Consider the following 21,009-nt stretch of genomic DNA (forward strand, 5'->3'; position numbering starts at 1 on the left):
ATACTGCTCCACAGTTCACCATAATATATTCCAATTAATATACATTTATATGTATATATAAAGTTTCTCATTAAAAGTAACAATAAAAAGTGCACATATCGAGCATGCACAGTCAGAGCTGCGCAGAACAGCCCAGTATTTCAAATAAATACAATATTTAATTATATCAAAATATCATACAGCATGGTAACCATTTACAATTATTGCTCTAATAAAAGTGTTATCAAAGAGCACTTGTTGACTTGTTATATAATACCTTATTAATATCCCAGGATATTTAAACTGCAGCCTATATGAGTTTAGATCCTGGAATTACTCAAGACATTAAAAATTCCCACTTGCTTCTAATAGTAATAGAAAATATTTCTGCTACCTGTCATACTGTATTGTCAGTATTTTATTTTTTGTGTACGTCTCACTTCTCTACTGCAACCAAACATCTATTGATGTTCTGTTGTCCTCATAAATGATTGGTGCAAATGACATATTCTAAGCAATTTTACCACACTATCAAAAATCAAATTACTTGCATACAGTGTTACTGTAACTAAAAACGTTCAACATTGGCTTCAGCTTTAACAACATATATAGTAATTTAGTGTAATCAATTTCCAGGATTTCAAGTTCTCAGACACACAGCTTTTGACCTTTCCCAAATCTGACCTTTCCAAAACTAAACAAGTAAGTTTGAAAATAAAATATAAATGTCAACTAAAATGAACATAAAACAATGAGAAGATGAAATAAATACAAAGATTGCACAAGACAGTCAGATGTAAACACTTCAATTTTCCAAACGACATCCTTGAAGAGGTTGTAGCATCTGAAATACAAATTCAGTGGCTGCTTTGAGGCAGTTTTGTCAATCAATGAGTTTTTCTATAACACTGTGTTATCTCATCTTCTTTATATATTGTCAAGATTTGATCTTCCAGAGCTGTAAAAGTTAGAGCAGTAAATCATTATTTCTCATCTCAGTTTTCTGTTTACCAGAACTGCAATACCTCATTTTTTTTCTTATTGCATTTGCTGCATATTCTATGATACACAAAATAAATTTTACATTTGTTTACTTCTAACAGAAAAAAATATGAATAGACATAAGCAAACTCAATGGCCAGTGAAGGGCTTTGTGCTACAAGCTTGTGGAAAGTAACGTTGCCTCATAACTTGAATCTTGAAATAGTTTCCAGAGTTTGCAGCTCAGAAGGGGACAGAGAGTAGGACCTGACAAGATAGTCCTTCAGCCGTGACTAAATGACACTGAGTAAGATGGGTCATGGTAATACTGTATCCGCAGTGCAAGACAAGGATAGTTTGCATCTTTCTGCATCCCTTAAAGAGCTACAAAGTCAACAGTAAGGAATTCAAGAGAGAAATTAGATCTGGGATATGAAGAAAAGTTAAACAAGGTCTTGTACTTATGTGTATGAATATCTCCTAAGAATTCTTGGTAATTATGTGTCCTAAATCAAGTTAGAAAGCCACAAAAATGCAAAAAAAAAAAAGTTAAAAGTGCTGCTTTGACAAATACATCACTATTCTTCTGATAAAGGTTAAGTTTCATAATAATTTTCAAACAATAAATCTTTCAGTTAATACAGTTAAGAATTCGTTAGGCTACAATGTATGATCCATCTATCATAACATTCTGAACGCCATGGTGAAAAAAAAGATGCTTCTCAAGTCGTTACCTTTAGATTAAATCCAAGCAAGTCACTGATGACACCCGAAACAGCTGACAGGATGACAACCTGGGTGATATTATAAAGCAGTGGATTCATTGTAAGCCCATATAACCTAAAGGGACTGTCCAGTTCCTAGTAATGTAAAACAATGACATTGTTAAAAAGCAAAAATTACACAGAGGGGGTTTTTTCCACATATGTATTGAGCAATATTAGATAGTTTAGGAAGTCTTCAAGTAACAGTGGAGCAAAACGTTCTCCTATTCTTCTGCATACAAAAAACAATGTGCAAGAAAATACCCATCACATTAACTGACTGTTGACTGATGGTGCCTAAATAACCCTTCAAAAAATTGGACGCTACACATCTAGAGCATCTACCAATTTGCTCATGGAGTCAGGAAAACAGAGACCTAGTATTCCTGGCACCAAGGTGAAGTGCTTATCATTTTCCAGAAATCATCTTCATTGTTAAAATAGCTGACAGACAGCACAACCACAAAAAAACAAGAAAAGAGAGATTCTCCACAGTAACTGAAGGCTATCTCACTACCATGAAAAATTAACAAAAACATCCTTCCTAATGCAATTTCCTTCCTTTTCCATTAATTTTGAGAACAATTACTGATGAACATAGCCAGAAAAGGAAGATAAAGGAAAAAAAAAATACTAATAGCCATTTAACTGCCAGGATTTTACTTTTCTTTTTAAATTGGAAGGATCAAAAAATTAGCCAAAATTAATCTGCAACAGAACTTGAACAGAGGCTATTTCACCAATTTTCAGTTATTGGTGTGTGAATAAAGTCACTCAAACTTTTCTGGCCTAGAAATATGTCAAACAAAGGAAGAAAAAAAGTTTTAAAATATAATAGTGCATTATATGAAGTATAACAATTATCACAGCTTTGGTCATTTATCTCTTCTAGCTTTAAATTCATCTTCATCCCTCTCCTGCATTACATCCTGGGCCTTGAACAAAGAAAGCCTTTTTTAATAAAGAAGAATTTCAGAGCTCTGATTCTTCTTTAAAGAAGTGAAATAAGAATGAACAACATTTCATTTAGATGCAATGTGGTATAAAACTTTGCCGCAAATACAAAAAGATATGAAGGACATGATTCTGAGAAGAACAGCAGAGAAATCCTTCAAGGAGAAGGTTTTTAGATTTTGCATTCATCTTACCAATTCCGTGAGTAAGAAAAGAGTAAGAATAATCAACATAATACAGTCTTCAGTAAAAGCTTAAGGATCAAAAACATCCAAAACCAAATTTAAAAAAAAAAAAAACCCTAAAACCTCCATTTAGCTACTGGACATGAAATACGTGATTGCGTTGATCACTAACTACCAAGAATTCATATAAAGTTCATACTAGGTGGCTTGGAAATCCCATCTCACTTTTGGGCATGCTCTCACAGTAACTAAATGATGGCCTGGGTCTGGGATTTGTGCCACAAAAGCCAAGTCCCCTGCTGGAAAGGCCATGTCAGTTGATACCTTTCTGGAAAGAGTAAAACATGAACATTTTTTTGAAAACACTGAGAAAAGCATGAAAAAGACTGAAGTGAATCAGATCAAGCATTGATTGGCATCCTGCCACCAACAGTAGCTACTTCTCACAGCACACAAACATTTCAACTTGCGAGATACTCTGAATCTATTGTGCTTCGTCTAGTCTATTTGTCCAGTCTCTCCTTGAATCCAGAAGACCTTTCTGCATCCACAGTGTCCTTTGACCAACAGTTGCACATGCCTGCCACCTGATGCACAGAGAATACTTTCTTTGTTCTAAAACCAGGTCCCAAAAGCTTTGCGGTCCCTTATTCTTATACAAAGAGATACAGTCACAGTCAATAACTGACTTCGCCAGGCTCTCCATATTGCTCTACCATAACTCTCAAGTTGTTGCTTTGTCAACTTTCAGTCCTTGATGACTCCATCAGCCCTCTCATGGAACGTGCTGCGTAATTCTTTTGAGATGAAGGGACCACACACACTGTTAAAGGTGTGCTGGTGGGGAGAATTACTCAGCTGACTAGAAGAAATATTCCATCATCTCAGCTACTAGCTGGCTTGATTAAACAGAATTTAAACTTCATTTTAAGAACTGCTCCTTGGCACACAGGAATCAACAGGGTGGGTGACCAGAATTCAATATGTGCTAGAATGGAGGCACCAAGGTCTTAAAGCACCATTATATGCAAAAAAACCCAACTGTTTCTCTTAATAGGCTTTAATTTTCCTGACTGCAGAGGCATTGAAAGATATGGTTCAGGTTTACTGTATGATAATCCAGCCATTCCCTCTGCTGATGAGGATCTCTGCACATGGAATCAGTATCAGTTCTGCTATACTCAGACGCAGTGGGAGGGGTGTGTGGTTTGACGGAAATTTATCTGAGGGGGAGGAAAATACTTTTACATTTGCCAGTCATTCCTGGGAAACTGTTCTACATGACCACTCTATCTTGGACTAAATGAAGAAGTTGATTCCCTGAAGGAGAAATCACAATACTGTTGTTACTTTACTTCTGAACTGAAGAATAACAAAACTGGCAGCATCTCATTAACAACTTTACCATAACAGCAGAATGTATAACAAGATTCAAATACTGAAAGCTGCAGCTATTTTAAAAATGTTTACACAACAGTAGAAGTGATTAAGCACTGAAACACCATGGCGAGAGAGGTGGGGAGGCAAGCCATGAATTTGCTTTTTATAGTGTCAGGTCTGGCTTCCTCTCTGAAAGCCCACTTCAGTCAATTATAAGTTATATACTGTTAAGTTTAGTGTAAAAACACATAAGGAGTATTAGACCTAATTGATTGGTTTTGTTCATTAAAGACAAACCTAAAATAAAAAAAGTTTTTCAAGTGTTAAATTCATCACTTTTATTTGGCATTCAGGTAGACCTTTAAATAAGTTTTGGATTAGGGAAATGTTTAGTCTGAAAAAGAATGAGACATTTTTGGAGCAAGAATTAAGCTCCCAGACAAGTGAAAGAACAAAACAGCTTGCTTCCCAAATTATGAGAGATCTGAGAGTTTGAAAGAACTGAGGAACTCGGCAGAGGCAATGTAGGATCAAATGTGTCTTCCTGAGAACCTCAACCACTGCTTTGTTAAGAATAACAACATCAATACAAGTTTAAAAAAGCCCTAAGTGTGTCCATGCTCTAGCTCCATATGACTGAAAGATGTTTTTTCTTCTGCAGAATTCTAGAAATGGGAAGTAATAAAAAAATTCATGTTCTCTCATCATGAAGAAATATCTTCTACTCACAAAATATAGTTAGCTGGACAACAGGATAATATCGCATAATCAAAAGACTTTTCTACTAATCAGCAAAATTCCATGCAAAAAAAATTGCCAAATAGTTCAAGGGCACAGTTGACAAATATCTGAATTACCATCCATACCTTTAATTCACTTACAAATGGACCTATGTAACAATTTATCTCTGTCTTTCAAAAGGATTCTTCTATGGCAGTAAGTGAAGAAGACATCAAGTATAATCTAGTTTTAATTTGAAACGCTAACCACTGACAGTTGTTAAGAGGAATTATTTTTGTGGAAGAATACAAATCCTCCAGCAGCTTATGATTAGAAACAGATACTGACACTCAAAACAGACAACAAAATTGCAAAACTTATTTCCGAAGAGTTTATCATCCTGTCCATCCCAAAGCACCTCATCTCGCACTGCTCATGTACTGTGTTTAAGAATAAAACTTATTGTATATAATAATAATTTGTAATCCACAAAGATAGCAACATAACAGGACTATAGTGTATGAACAAGTAGCATCGCCATGAAAAAGTTACAGAGCAGATTTAAACCAAAGCATACTGTACTGCCTGCAGAAGTAACACCAGTGACTCATTAAGCAATCTGTTCTGCTTCTTAGTTATGTATAATACAGTAATACTATTTTAATTCTTACCTTCAATAACTTAGTAGCAAGTTTTAAAACATTGTTCACTAGTGTCAGTTCCTCCTTCTTATTAGGCTTTTTCTCCATTTTCAAGTACAAGTTTATCTGATTTAAATAAAATAAGAGTATCACTGCTTATTCAGTATTTAAAGGAATTCATTTGGAAATATTTAAAAATAAAATTAAGTGATTACTCATCAGCCATATGATACAACAGCAATGACATTTCTGCAAGCAAGCTAATTTTTTGGTTCCTTTTTAATGTTTAAGAACAAATACTGGCTCAGTACCAGGAAGATACAATGTTCTATGGTAACAAAATACATTTGACATTATTATAGCAACAACTTTAAAGTTTAGTGTAATTTACAATAATGCAAGGAAAAACACCACATCTGTAAGGTCTGCATGATTTCTTTTTCCTTCTTCAATAATTGCCTGAGGTTTGTCAATTAATTTCCAGAATGCTTTTATACTAGTATGCAGGCCTTACAAGGCTTAATATCCCCAAAAGTTATTGAATAGACTGAAATGCTAAAACATAATTCTGCTGAAGTGTCATTTCTTTTTAAAAGATTTTAGTATAACTGAGTACTTCATGAGCACCTTGAGTGCAGAAAATCAATCTTTCCAGTGCCTTGAAATATTTGAAAAAATATTAAACTCTTCATTGCTGTAGAAGAACACTATATTAATCATTTCAACACTTCTGTGATCCAGACTTTCTTAGGTCATTGTCTGAATCTAGGAAGGTTCAAATCTCTTTTGACAGCTACTATGATTTCATTAATTTATGAAAAAAAAAATCAACATTCAATAAAAAACTTTGAATCAGGAGGGCAGTTTGAATGCAGTTTGAATGCATTGCCACCTACCACACCTATTCTGAGACTTGAAACTGGCACGACGACAACTTTGATCAGAGCATGTGTTGTGTTTTACTCTAAAAGGAACTACTGAGGCACTTAATTTACAAGACCAATTAAAAACATTTTCAGGAGGACTTGAAAAATTACAGGCAAACAGCATACAGCCAAAAAATCCCTTGATGTAAGATGATTGATCTTTTAGTTTCCCATCATGACTCCTAATCATAAAATTCATAAGTTTAATATAAAGCACACAGAAGTGGCTGGAACTTTGCTGACAAAGTAGAATTTGCAATTTCATCCTATCCATGAAGAATTTAAATTGAAACTGGGGGTTGAGGCTTATTTGTCCTTTTTTTTTTTTTTTTGTAGTTTTTTGTTTGTTTTAAAGCTTCATTCTCTTCTCAGTAAGCCTAATAACACTAGTGTGCGATTGTCAAGGACAGTTCCGATGTGCTTTTTTAGATCAAGTGTCAGTCAATTGTTTGGACTTGACCTCTCATGAAAGGCTAAAATGTCAGACTTTCATGAGTCTTTCTCAAGAACACTGTAAATATGCTGTGGTATCCAGCTATTATCTGAAATCAGTCTAAAATGAGGGTGATGTTTATCCTTTTTATTTTCTGAGAAATAATTGTAAATTCTGCTTTGGTTTTCATTTCATAAAGCGCTCAGGCATTTCTGACTTAACAGGATAAGCTGGATTCAATAGAAAGCTAAGTGTCTGATGACACAGCACCTTCTGTATTTTTTTTTAAGTTCTTGGGACATAAGAGTGCTTCCTTCAATGTCCATGCTGGCTTAAAATGTTCAAACACTGACTGATGAAGAGCATAGTATAGAAACCTATGAAAGCAAAACAAAGGCTTGATATGGTCTGTCTCTCTCTCTCGCCTTGCGCTCTGCACTTTTTCCAAATCTTATTCCAAACATTCCCCTCCATTTTCATTCCAGAAATAGAGGACATAAACTTCACTGGCACATTAGGCTATTCGTACTCGGAGGATCAACAGAACAATGCAAAGCTCTCTGGTTCAGGAACGCTGAGAGGTTTCACACTGGTACAAAACACAGCAGTCAGGACAAGGTAAATTCTATCGTAAGCTTAACATACTGACTGGGAGACTCAGCTTGAAAGATTTTATTCTCCAACCTGAACACATTTCCCATAGGCAGCTTAAGATATCTTCACAGGTTTCCTCGTTACTTTATCCTGAATGCTGTGTTTTGCACCAGTGTGAAACCTCGTTGAGCAGATTACTTCTTACCTAACACTAACTGAACATGCTTAGGTCGGAAAACTATCAGCAGTACCAGGCAGAGCAGAGGGGAGTTTGCAATACAAACGCCGACTAGAATATTCCTGAGAAGAAAAGTGCGTAGACCCAAAGGCAAGCTTCACAGAAGACTGAAAGAAAAAGTTTCCAAAGAGTCTAGAGGAAACTGTATGTAATCCACACAACCTAGCAGTCAAAATTAGCAGCCCAGTGACCCACTTTGTAGAGGGTAAGTTTAATTTCAAATCTTTTACTCTCCCATCCAACACTTTGAGAGTTCAGGTTTCTTTTTCCTGTTTAAAAGCTACTTTTTATGTTTGTGTTCTGTTAGATCTTTAATTATATCAAATGATATATACTGATGTCTCTAAGCCCGCTCACTTAAAGAGAAATTGGGATGTGGCCATCTCAATGTTCCATACAACTTTTAAACAAAGTCACACACTGAGAGAAACTGAACTTCAGGTTGTAGAAGTGTTGTTTCACTACACCATAATTAACTCCCTAATCCAGACTATTTTAATTCATCTAAAATGCACCTGACACATACTAGGTGAATGACTTGTTTAGATATAAAAATGTAGGTCTATACAAATTCTCACCTGCTCAGTAAGTAATATTGAGGTATTGCTATACTTTTTGCTGGTCTCAGATCCAAGAGTAACAAATCTTAAGAGAAAAAGAGTTAGTGAAATGCACCAAATTACAAGTTCCCAGTTGTAGTGACAATCAAGGAAGATCTCATGCATGTGAAGCAGCTAGAAACAAAACAGAAAAAAATTAATTCAAAGTAATAATTACATTACAACATAAGAAAACAACTACCTATCTCCCCAACTCCAAAAAATATTTCCCAGTAATAAGTATATGGGGTTTTTTTAGGCATAAAAGATATTTGAATAATAATTCAAAATCAACACTGTGCCAAATATATGAGGTTTGAGAAAAGATAGGCTTTGAAAGGCTCAATGACAATTTAGACAAATCTTTTTTTCATGTCCCTAAAGCAAAAGAAAAAAAAAGAACACTCTAAGACAACTTTAAACTTGCGAAGACAGTATATGGGATAAAAACTAGAATATATTCTCAAATGTACTGAATTATATAGAAAATTGAATCCAAGCAGAGTTTATTAAAATATTTATAATTAGCTACCAGGAGAACACATTAGTGACAACTAGGGAAGAAAGTGGGGGGAAAAATACAACCATCAGCCATTCAGAAGCTTCCCTGTATTCTGAAACAGAAGCTCAAGGAAAAATAATCTTTAAAACACATATTTGCTTACTAAAAGATATTCCACTAGAGGGCAGGCTAATATAGCCAACAATCTTGTTTCTCACAAAAATCATCAATTAAGGTCAATCTCAGCATCTTTGCAAAAGTGTCTTTTAATGCAAAATGTTAGGAAAAAACCCACCACCTGTGTTCCATAATCCATGATGGAAAATGAAAGAGGACGCAGATTTAAAAAATAATAATATCATGTTAGGAATTACATCAATTATATAACTATCAATAAGTTTCTTTAGTTCTTACAGAATAATATTCTGAAGTAGATAAAATTAACAATACAAAATAGAGTTTAATCTTCTGACAAGCTACAACAGCTGTTACTGATTTTTCACTGATTTTAATAGGAACCACCATACAAAAGGCAATCAAAATTATTTTTAGAACTATTTAAATCATGATTGTTTCTATACAAGTAATATTTCCTCACCTGTGCACAACAGATAAACACAACTGAGATAGTTAGTAGGAAGGCAGATGAAACTATTACATCAACTGAACGTTGAGGACCACGACGCTGAAAATAAAGGATACACATATCTGAGTGAAAACCTACCCAACCAGCGTTGATATTTAGCAAATCCAGTTAGATTCACACCTTGAACCTACATTTCGTCATGGCTCACAATTTGGGAATCTACGTTCCCAACATCATATTAGATCCTAATAATACCACTATATTTGATACCCCGAAAGGCATATCCGAATTACTCTCACATAAGCATTTGAAGATAACTATGAGAAAAGAAAATTGTCACCACTTGTCCAGTCAGCTCATTCATGATGTGAAGTAACTTTCATTTAGGCAGCATTTCCCAACATAACGAATCTGATACGGCCCTGGGCTTTAACCCCAAGTATCAAACCAGTGCTAACAAAAGATTTTTGGACACAACAGGATATCAAGGTATGATTTCACATGGTTGGTATTTTCCATTACTTACCTCTTTTTGACACACAAAAATTGTAGCTGTAAATCACTGTCCCATTGTGGTAGATGCAATATCATCATTCTCTTCCCCAGAGCAAAAAGGAAAACTGGGGAACACACACACTTGTCTTGAAAGGTGCAACCTCACTGTTTTCAACCATGTTTTCCTTGCTTACTGGTACAATGAAATGTTTCTACCCACTGAGCTTTTTCCTCGGGTTTTTTTTTTGGTTTTTTTTCAATTAAAGAATTAAACATCCTGTGCTGCATTGAAACATGTACAAGTTATAACAGACACTATTTCTCAACTTTGTTCTCCAGACACACTACTAATTGTATAAACGTGGGAAGAATGGGAGGTGTACATATGCAAGCTATGACCCTGAAACTTTGAGGAAGAGATAGGAAGCTTAACTACTAAAAAAAAATGACGTGCAAATTACTACTGCAGGTATAGATACACTACTTCTAAAGAAGGCAGCCCTGCTCTGTAGCTGCTTGTCTCCATTCCTTTCCTTGTGCTAGCACAAGCATTACAGAGCTGCCCAGTGAACCAAGTAAAGCAACAGATGGAGGTGAAAATTACTGTTCTTGACTGGTTATTTTTCAGTTGGGTCAGTTCCTTATGCACCTGCCTCTAACCACTGATGGCTTTTTTCTTAGCCATATAATTATACAAATGGTTCTGGTGGCATAAGAAAAGGTGGAATATACAGATGTGGTTGTGAGGAAAGAACGCAAGACACTCCATAACAATGCTACCATCAAAACTACATTCTATTGTCCAAGTGATGTTATTCTCCTTTCCTCCCACCCAGCAACACATAACAGACTACAAGTAAAAAGACAGAAGTCTCACAAATGTAAAGTTTAACGGGTACCTCTTTTTTACAACCCCCCCAACAGATACTTCCATAACACAAGGGGTGTTGTAAATGAATCGCCTCAGTTCCTCTTAAAATGATGCACCTTTCAAATTTAAGATTGTGCTTTATGTTAAAAATTTTGCCTGCTTGTAGTTCCTGCTTTCCACACTCCTCAGCCTCCACACCATAACTTCTTTGTGTTTTCATAATCCTTTACATACTTCTAAATTGATAGCAGATTTCATCTAAACTTTCTTAATTGCTATTGCATATTGCTGAAGCATAGATAAAAGTAAGGGGATTACCACTACTAACAAGAGATTGTCAGTTGCTGTTCACCAAAAAACCGGTCCTACAGAAACCGAATAGGGAAAAACCTAGCTTCATCTGAGTCAAATTACCTAATGCAGAGAGAAAAATGGAAAAAAACTTGGGAGTGGGGGAGGAACCAACAAACCAAACCTGAGTTAGATAATATGGATCCTTTCACAAAGAATCGTCAAAATGCTCTGGCTTGAAAAGATCATTAGAGAGATATAAGGAGATTACTCAAGTATGAGCTGAACATACAATATAGGGATTGGAATGTCTTAGACATAATACTTGTGCATAATTTCTAGCTTCATCTGGCACATATACACTCACAGCACAAATACACACATAAATTCCATCTGCGTTAATGACACTAACTGGTGGGGCTCTTACAATAAGGTATTGTCTGTACTATACTACAAGTGGTCATTTTTAACCAACACATTTACCTGAGATACTTTTCTGCTAGCATTAGTAAGAAAAGACTCCAACTCTGAACACACTCCTACTTCACTCCAAGGTAAAAAATAGATATTTACTACTTTCTCACAATCTGTCTGCCTGCAGACACTGCTGGCCCAGAGTCACTAAAATGAAATGTATAAGGCACATGTGCACGAAGAAGGGTAAGTGCACAGGAGGAAAAATTCAGACGAGAATACCAACCTTCCATCAACAGAATATGAGATACTTTATATTAAAATGGTAGCAAAAAATATACATTATTTTACCTTCAGATAGGATCTGAGAGAAAGCCACATTTTTATATTCTGTACTTTCTTCAAGCGGAAGTGAGGAACCTCTGACTTTCTTGCCCTTCTGGCAGATGTTAGATGACCAAAAAGTTTGGCAAAAAGTAGCCTCTGCAGAGAAGGAAAAAAAAATAAATTAACTGTTCATTAATTTTTTCTAGAAAGAAAATGGAGAAAAGGCTTCATTTAATATGTCAAAGTAATGTACAATGTATCAGTGTAAATTAAAATATGTTAATATAGTGCAGAAATAAGAGTAGTATGTTACTAAAAAGAGGAGGTACACTAAAAAGTTTAGAAGTCTTTGTATTATAATGATAAAATTTAGCCACACTAAGTTCCTTTCTTCAAATTTCAGACAACAGATCTGCTATGCTCTTAGAATTTGGGAGAAAAATTAAACCTGCCAATCATTTGCATTAGAGGGTTCTTGTATCAAAGAAGTTCTTTCCAACAGAATTGATTATTAGAAGCAGGTTAATTCTATTCTACTGTATTAAATCACACATACTGGCTACAACTTAAGAGAGTAATTTTTTTTCTTCTGCAAACCAGTAAGTATCTATACTCTGCAGCTAGTAAGGGATATTGATACTCTCTTCAAAGTTTAAATTGCAATAACAAGCAACAAATTAACAGGTGTATTTACTTCAGACAGCAGCTTGCACAGTCTCCATCCATAGGACTGATCTACCAGCAAAGCAGGCAGGTCTCTTGGCTACGGTCTGGACTGAACTGTTTTGAATTAAACTGAAGGTTTTGAATGAAACACACTAGTAGAACAAACTGGAAAATTATGAAGTTCTTTTACTGAAACTCCTTCCCCTCGGGGAACACTGAGACATGACTAAAGAGCTGGGTTAATGCATTGAGCCAGAAATCTGAAATGAAAGATTAAAAAGTTTTCCCTCAGAAATGCTCTCCAGGAAAAAAGGTTTAGCTACAGAGACTGTACAGAGACTTCAGTCCATTGCAACTGAGTCATCTCCTAAACTCTAAGTCCACTGAAGTATTTGTCATCATTCATCTATGAATCATAGTGCACTGGAGAAAACAAGTTTAAAATAGCCACAAAGTCAAAAAAACACAAACATTAAACCTTGGTTTGCTTTGGATGCAGCCTCTTAGTTTGCTGTTCGTACCTGTTTATATGTCCTCTCTGCTACACACAGCAGAAAAAAGAAAATCCACACTAGAGACACACGAACCACAAAACTTATAATAACCATTGAGAGAACCAGAATGTCTCCATTTGACCCAAATGCAGTCATACAAAGTTCAGTGGCAGAATGTGTAGCTAGTTGTTCCAAATCTTTAGCTTGGGAAAGTCGAAAGACAAATGGCATTAAACCCAAGATTAAAGATATGACGTTTCCAAAAATCTGATAACCAATTCCTGGTATATAGCTGTTCACCTAAAAACAAAAGAAAACAAGGTATATTTTTAATTTTAGAATTAATTTATAATTAAGTCAATAAATATATTGTTAATGTTACTGTCATACTATCACAAAGAGCACTTTATAACCTAGTAAGTCATATGAAACCTTCAATCAAGCATCTTCACAATTTACTATTAAGAAAAAGGAAGTCCTCAAAGAGCACTTAATGCACAGGAACCAAATACAACAGATAATTTACAAACCCAACAACATAACATTGCAGTTAGAAGACTCCAGTGCATACTCTTATATTAAAAATTCATTCAACGGTGAATTAGCAAAGTGCACCAGTCAGATCACGTTGCGTACATCCTGTATGTTGCTCCTATTTGTGTTTTGCTTTTAGGTTGTATTTTTTTAAAAGGAATCAATGTGTTCACAGTGCAGACAGGACTGGAGCTCTATTGTGCTGGCTATGGCTTTGTTAAGTTTACTTCTACTGTGGACTGCACCCAAAACCGTATCATCTCTGAGTCAGGTACAGAGATCTGAACTAAATTTGTGAATACATTGCTTGTTAACAAGTTGGAGATTGTAAGTATCAGCTTGTCAGAATTAGTGAGAGTTTTCTTAAGCTATGGTAGCATTTTATGTTCAACTCTACAAAGTGCCTATGTTGCCTATATTGAAAAAAATTATGTTGTCAAATAAATGCTCTTCCAGCTGTTTCCTGACGATGACTACTAAGGAAAAACAAGGGAGGACTAGTGAAACATCCCACTCATCCTCTTAGATGTCTGTTTCCTAAAGACGAAAGCTTTCTTTTCCAATCTTAACTTAGCATCCAAATACTCAGATCTGTATATTCCTATACCTAACCCAACATATTAGTTATTTATGTCCTTCATTCCAATGAACAAGAACATTCACAGCATACTTCACTTTGGAACAGTAAAACAGAGGTTGGCTATGTTAGTATGCACTTAACAGTGCAAACACATTTTAGTGTCCCAATACTTAAGATTTGATAGCTCTTTTATCTGTTAGTAACAAGTAGATGAGAGTGATGTAAGCCATGGAACAACAATGTCAATAACAGATATTTAAAAAAAAAAAAACAAACAAAAAAGAAAAACCAAACACACCCCATCGTAAAACAAGCTTATTTTTGGTAGTACATAGATTCCTAAATACAATATTTGCATAAAGTAAAAAGTATACTCACTCTGTTCATTATCATACCACTGATTTCAAGTACAGACATATCTGCTTTCTTGCAGTCATTACCCTCCCATACAATTGCACTTATTTTTTCTAGTCCTGGATTCAAACTGTGGATCCAAGGCAAATGACTCTGGGGAAGACAAGGAATATATTCCATCAGAGATAATAATCTATTGTCATGTCAATAGGACTTTGTCAGCAATATACTGACAAAAAAACACTTTAGGCTGACACAAATATTGTTATATAGCATTTACTTCTAATATATGTTACTGTATGTTAACCACACTCCTCCAAATCATCCACTTCTTTTCCAAGGAACAGCTGTGAGTACAGAGATCTCTCCTTCCCTGTACTTCATTTTCTAATAGTGCTGCATTATTGTGATCGAGGATTCATTGGCTTAAAGCAGACAGAGTTATAAAAACAAAGGTCAACTTATAAGCAATCTTTAATTTTGCCACATGTTTAATGGAATATTTTATTTTTCTGATTATTATTTTTTCCCCTAACATTCTGAAAAATACTCTTCTCACATTGAGCCTAAGGCCAACAAGGTGTTTTTTTAATTTGCTTTTAACGATATTTGTGTACTGCACAATCCTTGCTATAGATAAAGGCACCCTTATGTTAACTGTATCTGGCAAGACTCAGAATCACAGCATCTTTGGGTTGGAAGGGACCTTTAAAGGTCATCTAGTCCAAGCCCCCTGCAGTGAGCAGGGACACCTTCAACTAGATCAGGTTGCTCAGAGCCCCGTCCAGCCTGACCTTGAGTGCTTCCAGGGATGGGGCATCTACCACCACTCTGGGCAACCTGGGCCAGGGTTTCACCACCCTCATTGTGAAAAACATCTTCCTTAAATCTAGCCTAAATCTGCCCTCTTTTAGTTTAAAACCATTACCTCTTGTCCTATGCAGCAAGCCCTGCTAAAAAGTCTGTCCCCATCTTTCTTACAAGCCCCCTTTACATAGTAGAAGGCTGCCATAAGGTCTCCCTGGAGCCTTCTCTTCTCCAGGCTGAACAACCCCAGCTCTCTCAGCCTGTTCGCAGAGGAGAGGTGCTCTATCCTTGTGAGCATTTCTGTGGCCCTCCTCCGGACCCCCTCCAACAGGTCCATGTCCTTCCTGTGCTAACGGAAGAGCTGGATGCAGGACTCCAGGTGGGCTCTCATCAGAGTGGAGTAGAGGGGCAGAATCACCTCCCTCGACCTGCTGGCCACGCTGCTTTGGGTGCAGGCCAGGATATGGTTGGCCTTGTGGGCTACGAGCACACGCTGCCAGCTCCTGTCCAGCTTTTCATCCACCAGTACCCCCAACTCCTTCTCAGCAGGGCTACTCCAAATTCCTTCATCCTCCAGCCTGTATTGGTATTGGGGGTTGCCTTGACCCAGGAGCAGGACCCTGCACTTGGCCTTGCTGAATCTCATGAGATTGCAGATGACACCAAATTGGGTGGGAGTGTTGATCTACTGGAGGGTAGGAGGGCTCTGCAAAGGGATCTGGACAGGCTGGATCAATGGGCCGAGGTCAACTGTATGAGCTTTAATAAGGCCAAGTTCCAGGTCCTGCACTTGGGTCACAACAACCCCATGCAATGCTACAGGCTTGGGGAGGAGTGGCTGGAGAGCTGCCCAGCAGAAAAGCACCTGAGGGTGCTGGTTGACAGCCAGCTGAGTATGAGCCAGCAGTGTATCCAGGTGGCCAAGAGGCCAACAGCATCCTGGCCTGTATCAGCAATAATGTGGCCAGCAGGAGTAGGGAAGTGATCGTGCCCCTGTACTTGGCACGGGTGAGGCCGCGCCTCGAATCCTGTGCTCAGTTTTGGGCCCCTCACTACAAGAAGGACATTGAGGTGCTGGAGCATGTCCAAAGAAGGGCAACAAAGCTGGTGAAGGGTCTGGAGAACAAGTCTAATGAGGATCAGCTGAGGGAACTGGGGTGGTTTAGTCTGGAGGAGATGAGCCTGAAGGGAGACGTTATTGCTCTCTACAACTACCTGAAAGGGGGTTGTGGTGATGTGGGTGTTGGTCTCTTCTCCCAAGTAACTAGCAACAGAATGAGAAGTGGCCTCCATTTGCACCAGGGCAGGTTTAGACTGGATATTATATATATTATTAATATATATATTATATTTGAACAGGCTGCCCAGGGAGGTGGTGGAGTTACCATCACTGGAAGTGTTCAAAAAACGCATAGATGTGGCATTTCAGGATATGGTTCAGTGGGCATGGTGGTGTTGGGTTAAGAGTTGGACTCGATGATCTTAAAAGGTCTTTTCCAACCTTAATGATTCTGTGAATCACACGGTCCCATTCCTGGAGCTTGTCCAGGTCCCTCCGGATGGCATCCCATTCCTCAGGCGTGTCAACTGCACCACTCAGCTTGGTGTCATCTGCAAACTTGCTGAAGTTGCACTCGAACCCACTATGCCACTGATGAAGATATTAAACAGCCCTGGTCCCAGTATGGACCCCTGAGGGACACCACTCATCTCCGATCTCCATCTGGACACTGAGCCGTTGACCACTACCCTCTGGATACAATCATGCAACCAATTCCTCGTCCACCAAACAGTCCACCCATCAAATCCATCTCTCCCCAATTTAGAGAGAAGGATGTTGTAGGAGTCTAATAAATACATGCTGCTCCAAGAGCCAAGCAATCCCAGTCTAGTCTCCTGAATGCACTTTTGGCTGAGGCACTTTTACTCTAAACAGAGAGCCAAGTGAGGAACTGAAGGATCTCTAAAAATGTTGAGGCAACAAGTTCTGCTACGGTCATTTCTTGACTTCCTTCAGCCCTGGCTCACTCCTCTCCCATTCATGTGATTAAAATTGCTCTGCCTGGTCACCTAGTACTATATGTATTAAACTACTGGAAGTGGTGATGGCGGGGGGGGCAGAGGGAGGGTGTGATATTATTTGTAAAATTTCATTTATCATTGATTAAAAGTAAAGCTTTTTATTTTTTTACTTGCCTTATTAGTATTTATCTGAAATCTTTGTATTCTGCTAAGTACTCAATTATCTCTCTTATTTCCATTGGATGAAAAAAATTAATTTATATTATTAAAACAATGCAAGTATTAGTTGCAGGACTTTCTTAATCACAGATTCCCAAGGTCTCCCTCTAGAGGGAGTATCAACACCAGAAACTGAAACTCAAAAATTCACAATCTACAATCAAACAGAAAATCATTAAACTGCAGAACAAAAAACTCAGAACCATCTACCACAGAGGAAACTTAAATCAATCAGTACTTGTCCTGAACTAGAACTAAGATTGAAACACTCAAATATTCTGTAGGCTATTTTGGTATATTGTCATATCCTCTTCATTTGACAAATTAATGACTGAGTAGCAGAAATCAAATTGTTTTAATTCTGTCAAATCACTTTGGCTTTGTCACTTTCATTTAATATAGAGTTCTTTCCCCCAGGCCTCCTGACATACGATAAAGTTGATAATACTGAATTTGCACATAGTATAAAAAAGAATCAAAACTGGTAGATATCAACCTGATGAAATGGGTCATCTCTATATTCTTTCTTCACACATGGATTCACTTGAGGGCTTTCTACATCTGTCTCACTGGTACAGGAAGAGTGGCACTCTGCACAGTGTAAGAGGTCCTCCCACAGCACATCTTCGGTTTCAGATTCCGGCCTCGCACTCTCAGAATCTTGTCTGGAGCTTGAACACCGAGAACTGCAGCTAGTACCTGATTTAGGTGTATCCTGAAATTAAAATATGCATTGGAATTAATGTAGATTTTTAATTGTACATTGTTTCCTAACAGAACAGTTACAAAGTTCAAATTAGTGAATCCGTGTTTATCTGTTTTTTATGTTCCAATCCATTAGCTTTCTCATCAGAAAGAATTACATGTTTATTGAAGGAGTGTCTAAGAGGTTGCACATTTTTAGACACGGTACAAACAAGTAACAGCCCATGGGGAGGGGGTCACATAATGAAGAATCAAATCATATTAACTATTAAAAGGAAATAACTATTTTACAGATTTTTAGAACTGATTAACTGACTGCAATAAAAGAGGAACTGACTCTCAAAGTCCCCTACAAATCACATTCCCCCATTGTTACTACTAACTACCTTCTCAAAGGCAGAGTGAGCTTGTTTAAGACAGTTATGCATCAGGTGTAGAGAGGAAAAATCACAGAATAATTAAGGTTGGAAAAGTACCTTCACTACCGGGTACCATTGAGTACTGAAGTTAATAAAGTAAGAGCATTAAAAAAGCTTGCTCAAGCAACAATTAAGCTGACAAGTAAACACGAAGATAAAAGAAAACACAGGACAGAAGTTGAGAGTATATCCACTGACTTCACTCATTTATTTTTTTTTTAAATACAAAGAAAGCTTTCACAGATTTGAAAACTATTGTTTCATTTCCTTTGTAATGATGTGGGGGAGGCGAGTTGGTAACAACAAAGAAAGGCTTCCTCTTTCATCACATCAGTCAGATAAGTAAACGGGAAACAAGTGTAAAATATTACTGCCAAAGCTACACATGGAGCAAATTTAGTCTCTTCAGTTTCTGAAGATATCTAAATAGTCTTCCCTAGCTCTGAAGCACCCTATGCAAGAGAAAATATATTTAAGCTAAAAGCACATTGACTGTAATCATGTCTTTCTGCTTCCTCTTGTCAAGCACCACCAGCTGCGCAAGCATAGAGTCAAGAGACATCTTCTGGAATATGAAACAAACAGTTCCAAGTATCGATCTGTTCAGTTATCCTAAACCAAAGGTTTAATGCGTAAGGCATTAAACACTCAAATCAATTAGCCTTCTGCATCTTTTTAAGCAAAGTCTGTGAGAAACAAATTAAAGAATAGAAGAGAAAATTATCTAATAATGGTTTTAGGCAAAGCATCAACTTCAAGGCTTTGCAATTGTTGTCAGAGAAAGCAGTATCTGAACCCTTCTAAGAAGACATTTCTTAAATGAAGTAGAAAGCTTACTTATGAGGCTCCGCCTATTAAACCCATCTGTAAGTGGTCAGAACTGAAATTACTCTTCACACTCTTTTCTTAGTCCTAGTGAAAAAAATGGCAATACAGCCTTAAAAAAAAAAAAAAAAAAAAAAAAAAAGAGTTCCATATATCTGCTAAGTTGCATAACATTAGGAAAAAAAAGAGCATAATGTCACTAAAATTATAAACAAATGCACAATAATATATCCCTTTCTCTTTCAATGTCTGAGTCCTTACAATTAAGGACCCTGCTAATATGGAATCTGTGAATTCCCCTCTTCTAAGCTACGATGTCATCAAGTCTCTTAAAATGTCAATATTTTTATTCATTAATATTTTTTTGAGTTTTCATGACAATAATTTAAATGATTCTTTCAATAAACATGAAGGAATAAAACCTCAGATGTAGATTCAATCAGACTTCTCCACAGGAAGGCTACTGAATCCGAAATACTAACTAAATGAAGAGAAACAGCAGCACTAGCATGATGAAAATTTGCATATCACCAATTACTACTGTTTCTCTAAAAAAACATGTTTCCAGAGAAGATAACTGGTGTCAAAAGAGGGCAACAGAGCTGGCCATAACCTGCTGCAAGATCTACAGAACATATTCTAGGCTCCTTACAACAAAGTGAAAAATAGAATGAAGCTCAAACCAATTACACAAAAACCTCTTAATTTCAAAACACTGTCACAAAAAAAAAATCTCTGCCCCCCACTCACATGACTTCCAATTAACAGACTTAAAAATCTTAAAACCCAATATAGGAGAAAAAAGGTTTGAGGAAAATGTATCTATTCAATAAGAAGCCAAGAGGTTTTAACAAATTACAGAAAAGAAGCAATGGAAAAGAACATACCTCTAGAGGATAGTGTTTCTTATAATGGTGAGATTTCCTGTTTCGAAGTGTGCAATCACTAGAAGTGCGTTCTACATTGCGACGTAAAGAATATCCAGTTTCAGGCCCTTCCTCACTAGAAACTTCATCTGATAAATTTGTCACAGTCCTGTGAATATCCTAGTGAAAGACATTAGTATTAGTAAGACATACACTCATACTTAATAGGTCTTGTTCTCAACTACTGAAATCAAATTTCTTTCTGCAACTTTATTATCTATGATCAGTTAAAGCAGATAATCACATATTAATGCATTTCCAATTGTCAAAATTAAGTGGTATAGCAGGAATTATAAAACAGAAATTGTATTATCAAAATAAATATTTCTCAGATGATGAAGGGCTCATTCATATTATACTAAAGAACAATTCTGACATTGTTATTTTAAATGTGATTTTATCTAAACTGAACCTACCAAGAAAGGTTTAGAGGCAATATATCCAGAAGATGGGGGGAGGAGGGACAGTGAGAAAAACACACCACCAAAATTGTGATAGCAGACACCATAACATTGAATTATCAACACATACAGTACAAAGTTAACACTTACCTCTTCTTCCAACAATAAAATGCAACA

General features: G+C 36.7%; 1 protein-coding gene across 6 annotated transcripts in view; it reads right to left on the bottom strand.

The window, feature by feature from the left end:
• Positions 1 to 916: 916 nt before the first annotated feature.
• The window catches only part of PHTF2 (putative homeodomain transcription factor 2), a gene marked incomplete at its 3' end in the record, with an annotated part of 51,928 nt that continues 31,835 nt past the window's right edge, over positions 917 to 21,009 (bottom strand). For 2 of the 6 annotated variants that reach the window (XM_082008732.1, XM_082008733.1), the window contains 10 exons: positions 20,393 to 20,551; positions 18,053 to 18,271; positions 14,533 to 14,661; positions 13,068 to 13,340; positions 11,905 to 12,036; positions 9,495 to 9,581; positions 8,374 to 8,529; positions 5,635 to 5,730; positions 1,695 to 1,820; positions 917 to 937 (listed from right to left, as the gene is read on the bottom strand). In XM_082008732.1, the coding sequence (XP_081864858.1) occupies positions 917 to 937; positions 1,695 to 1,820; positions 5,635 to 5,730; positions 8,374 to 8,529; positions 9,495 to 9,581; positions 11,905 to 12,036; positions 13,068 to 13,340; positions 14,533 to 14,661; positions 18,053 to 18,271; positions 20,393 to 20,551 (1,398 nt within the window). The remainder of the gene's footprint in view (positions 938 to 1,694; positions 1,821 to 5,634; positions 5,731 to 8,373; positions 8,530 to 9,494; positions 9,582 to 11,904; positions 12,037 to 13,067; positions 13,341 to 14,532; positions 14,662 to 18,052; positions 18,272 to 20,392; positions 20,552 to 21,009) is intronic. The other 4 variants (XM_082008737.1, XM_082008734.1, XM_082008736.1 and 1 more) reach the window with 4 other exon arrangements.

The sequence above is a fragment of the Phaethon aethereus genome (genome assembly GCF_964289735.1).
Source record: "Phaethon aethereus genome assembly, chromosome: 1".
Taxonomy (NCBI): Eukaryota; Metazoa; Chordata; class Aves; order Phaethontiformes; family Phaethontidae; genus Phaethon; species Phaethon aethereus.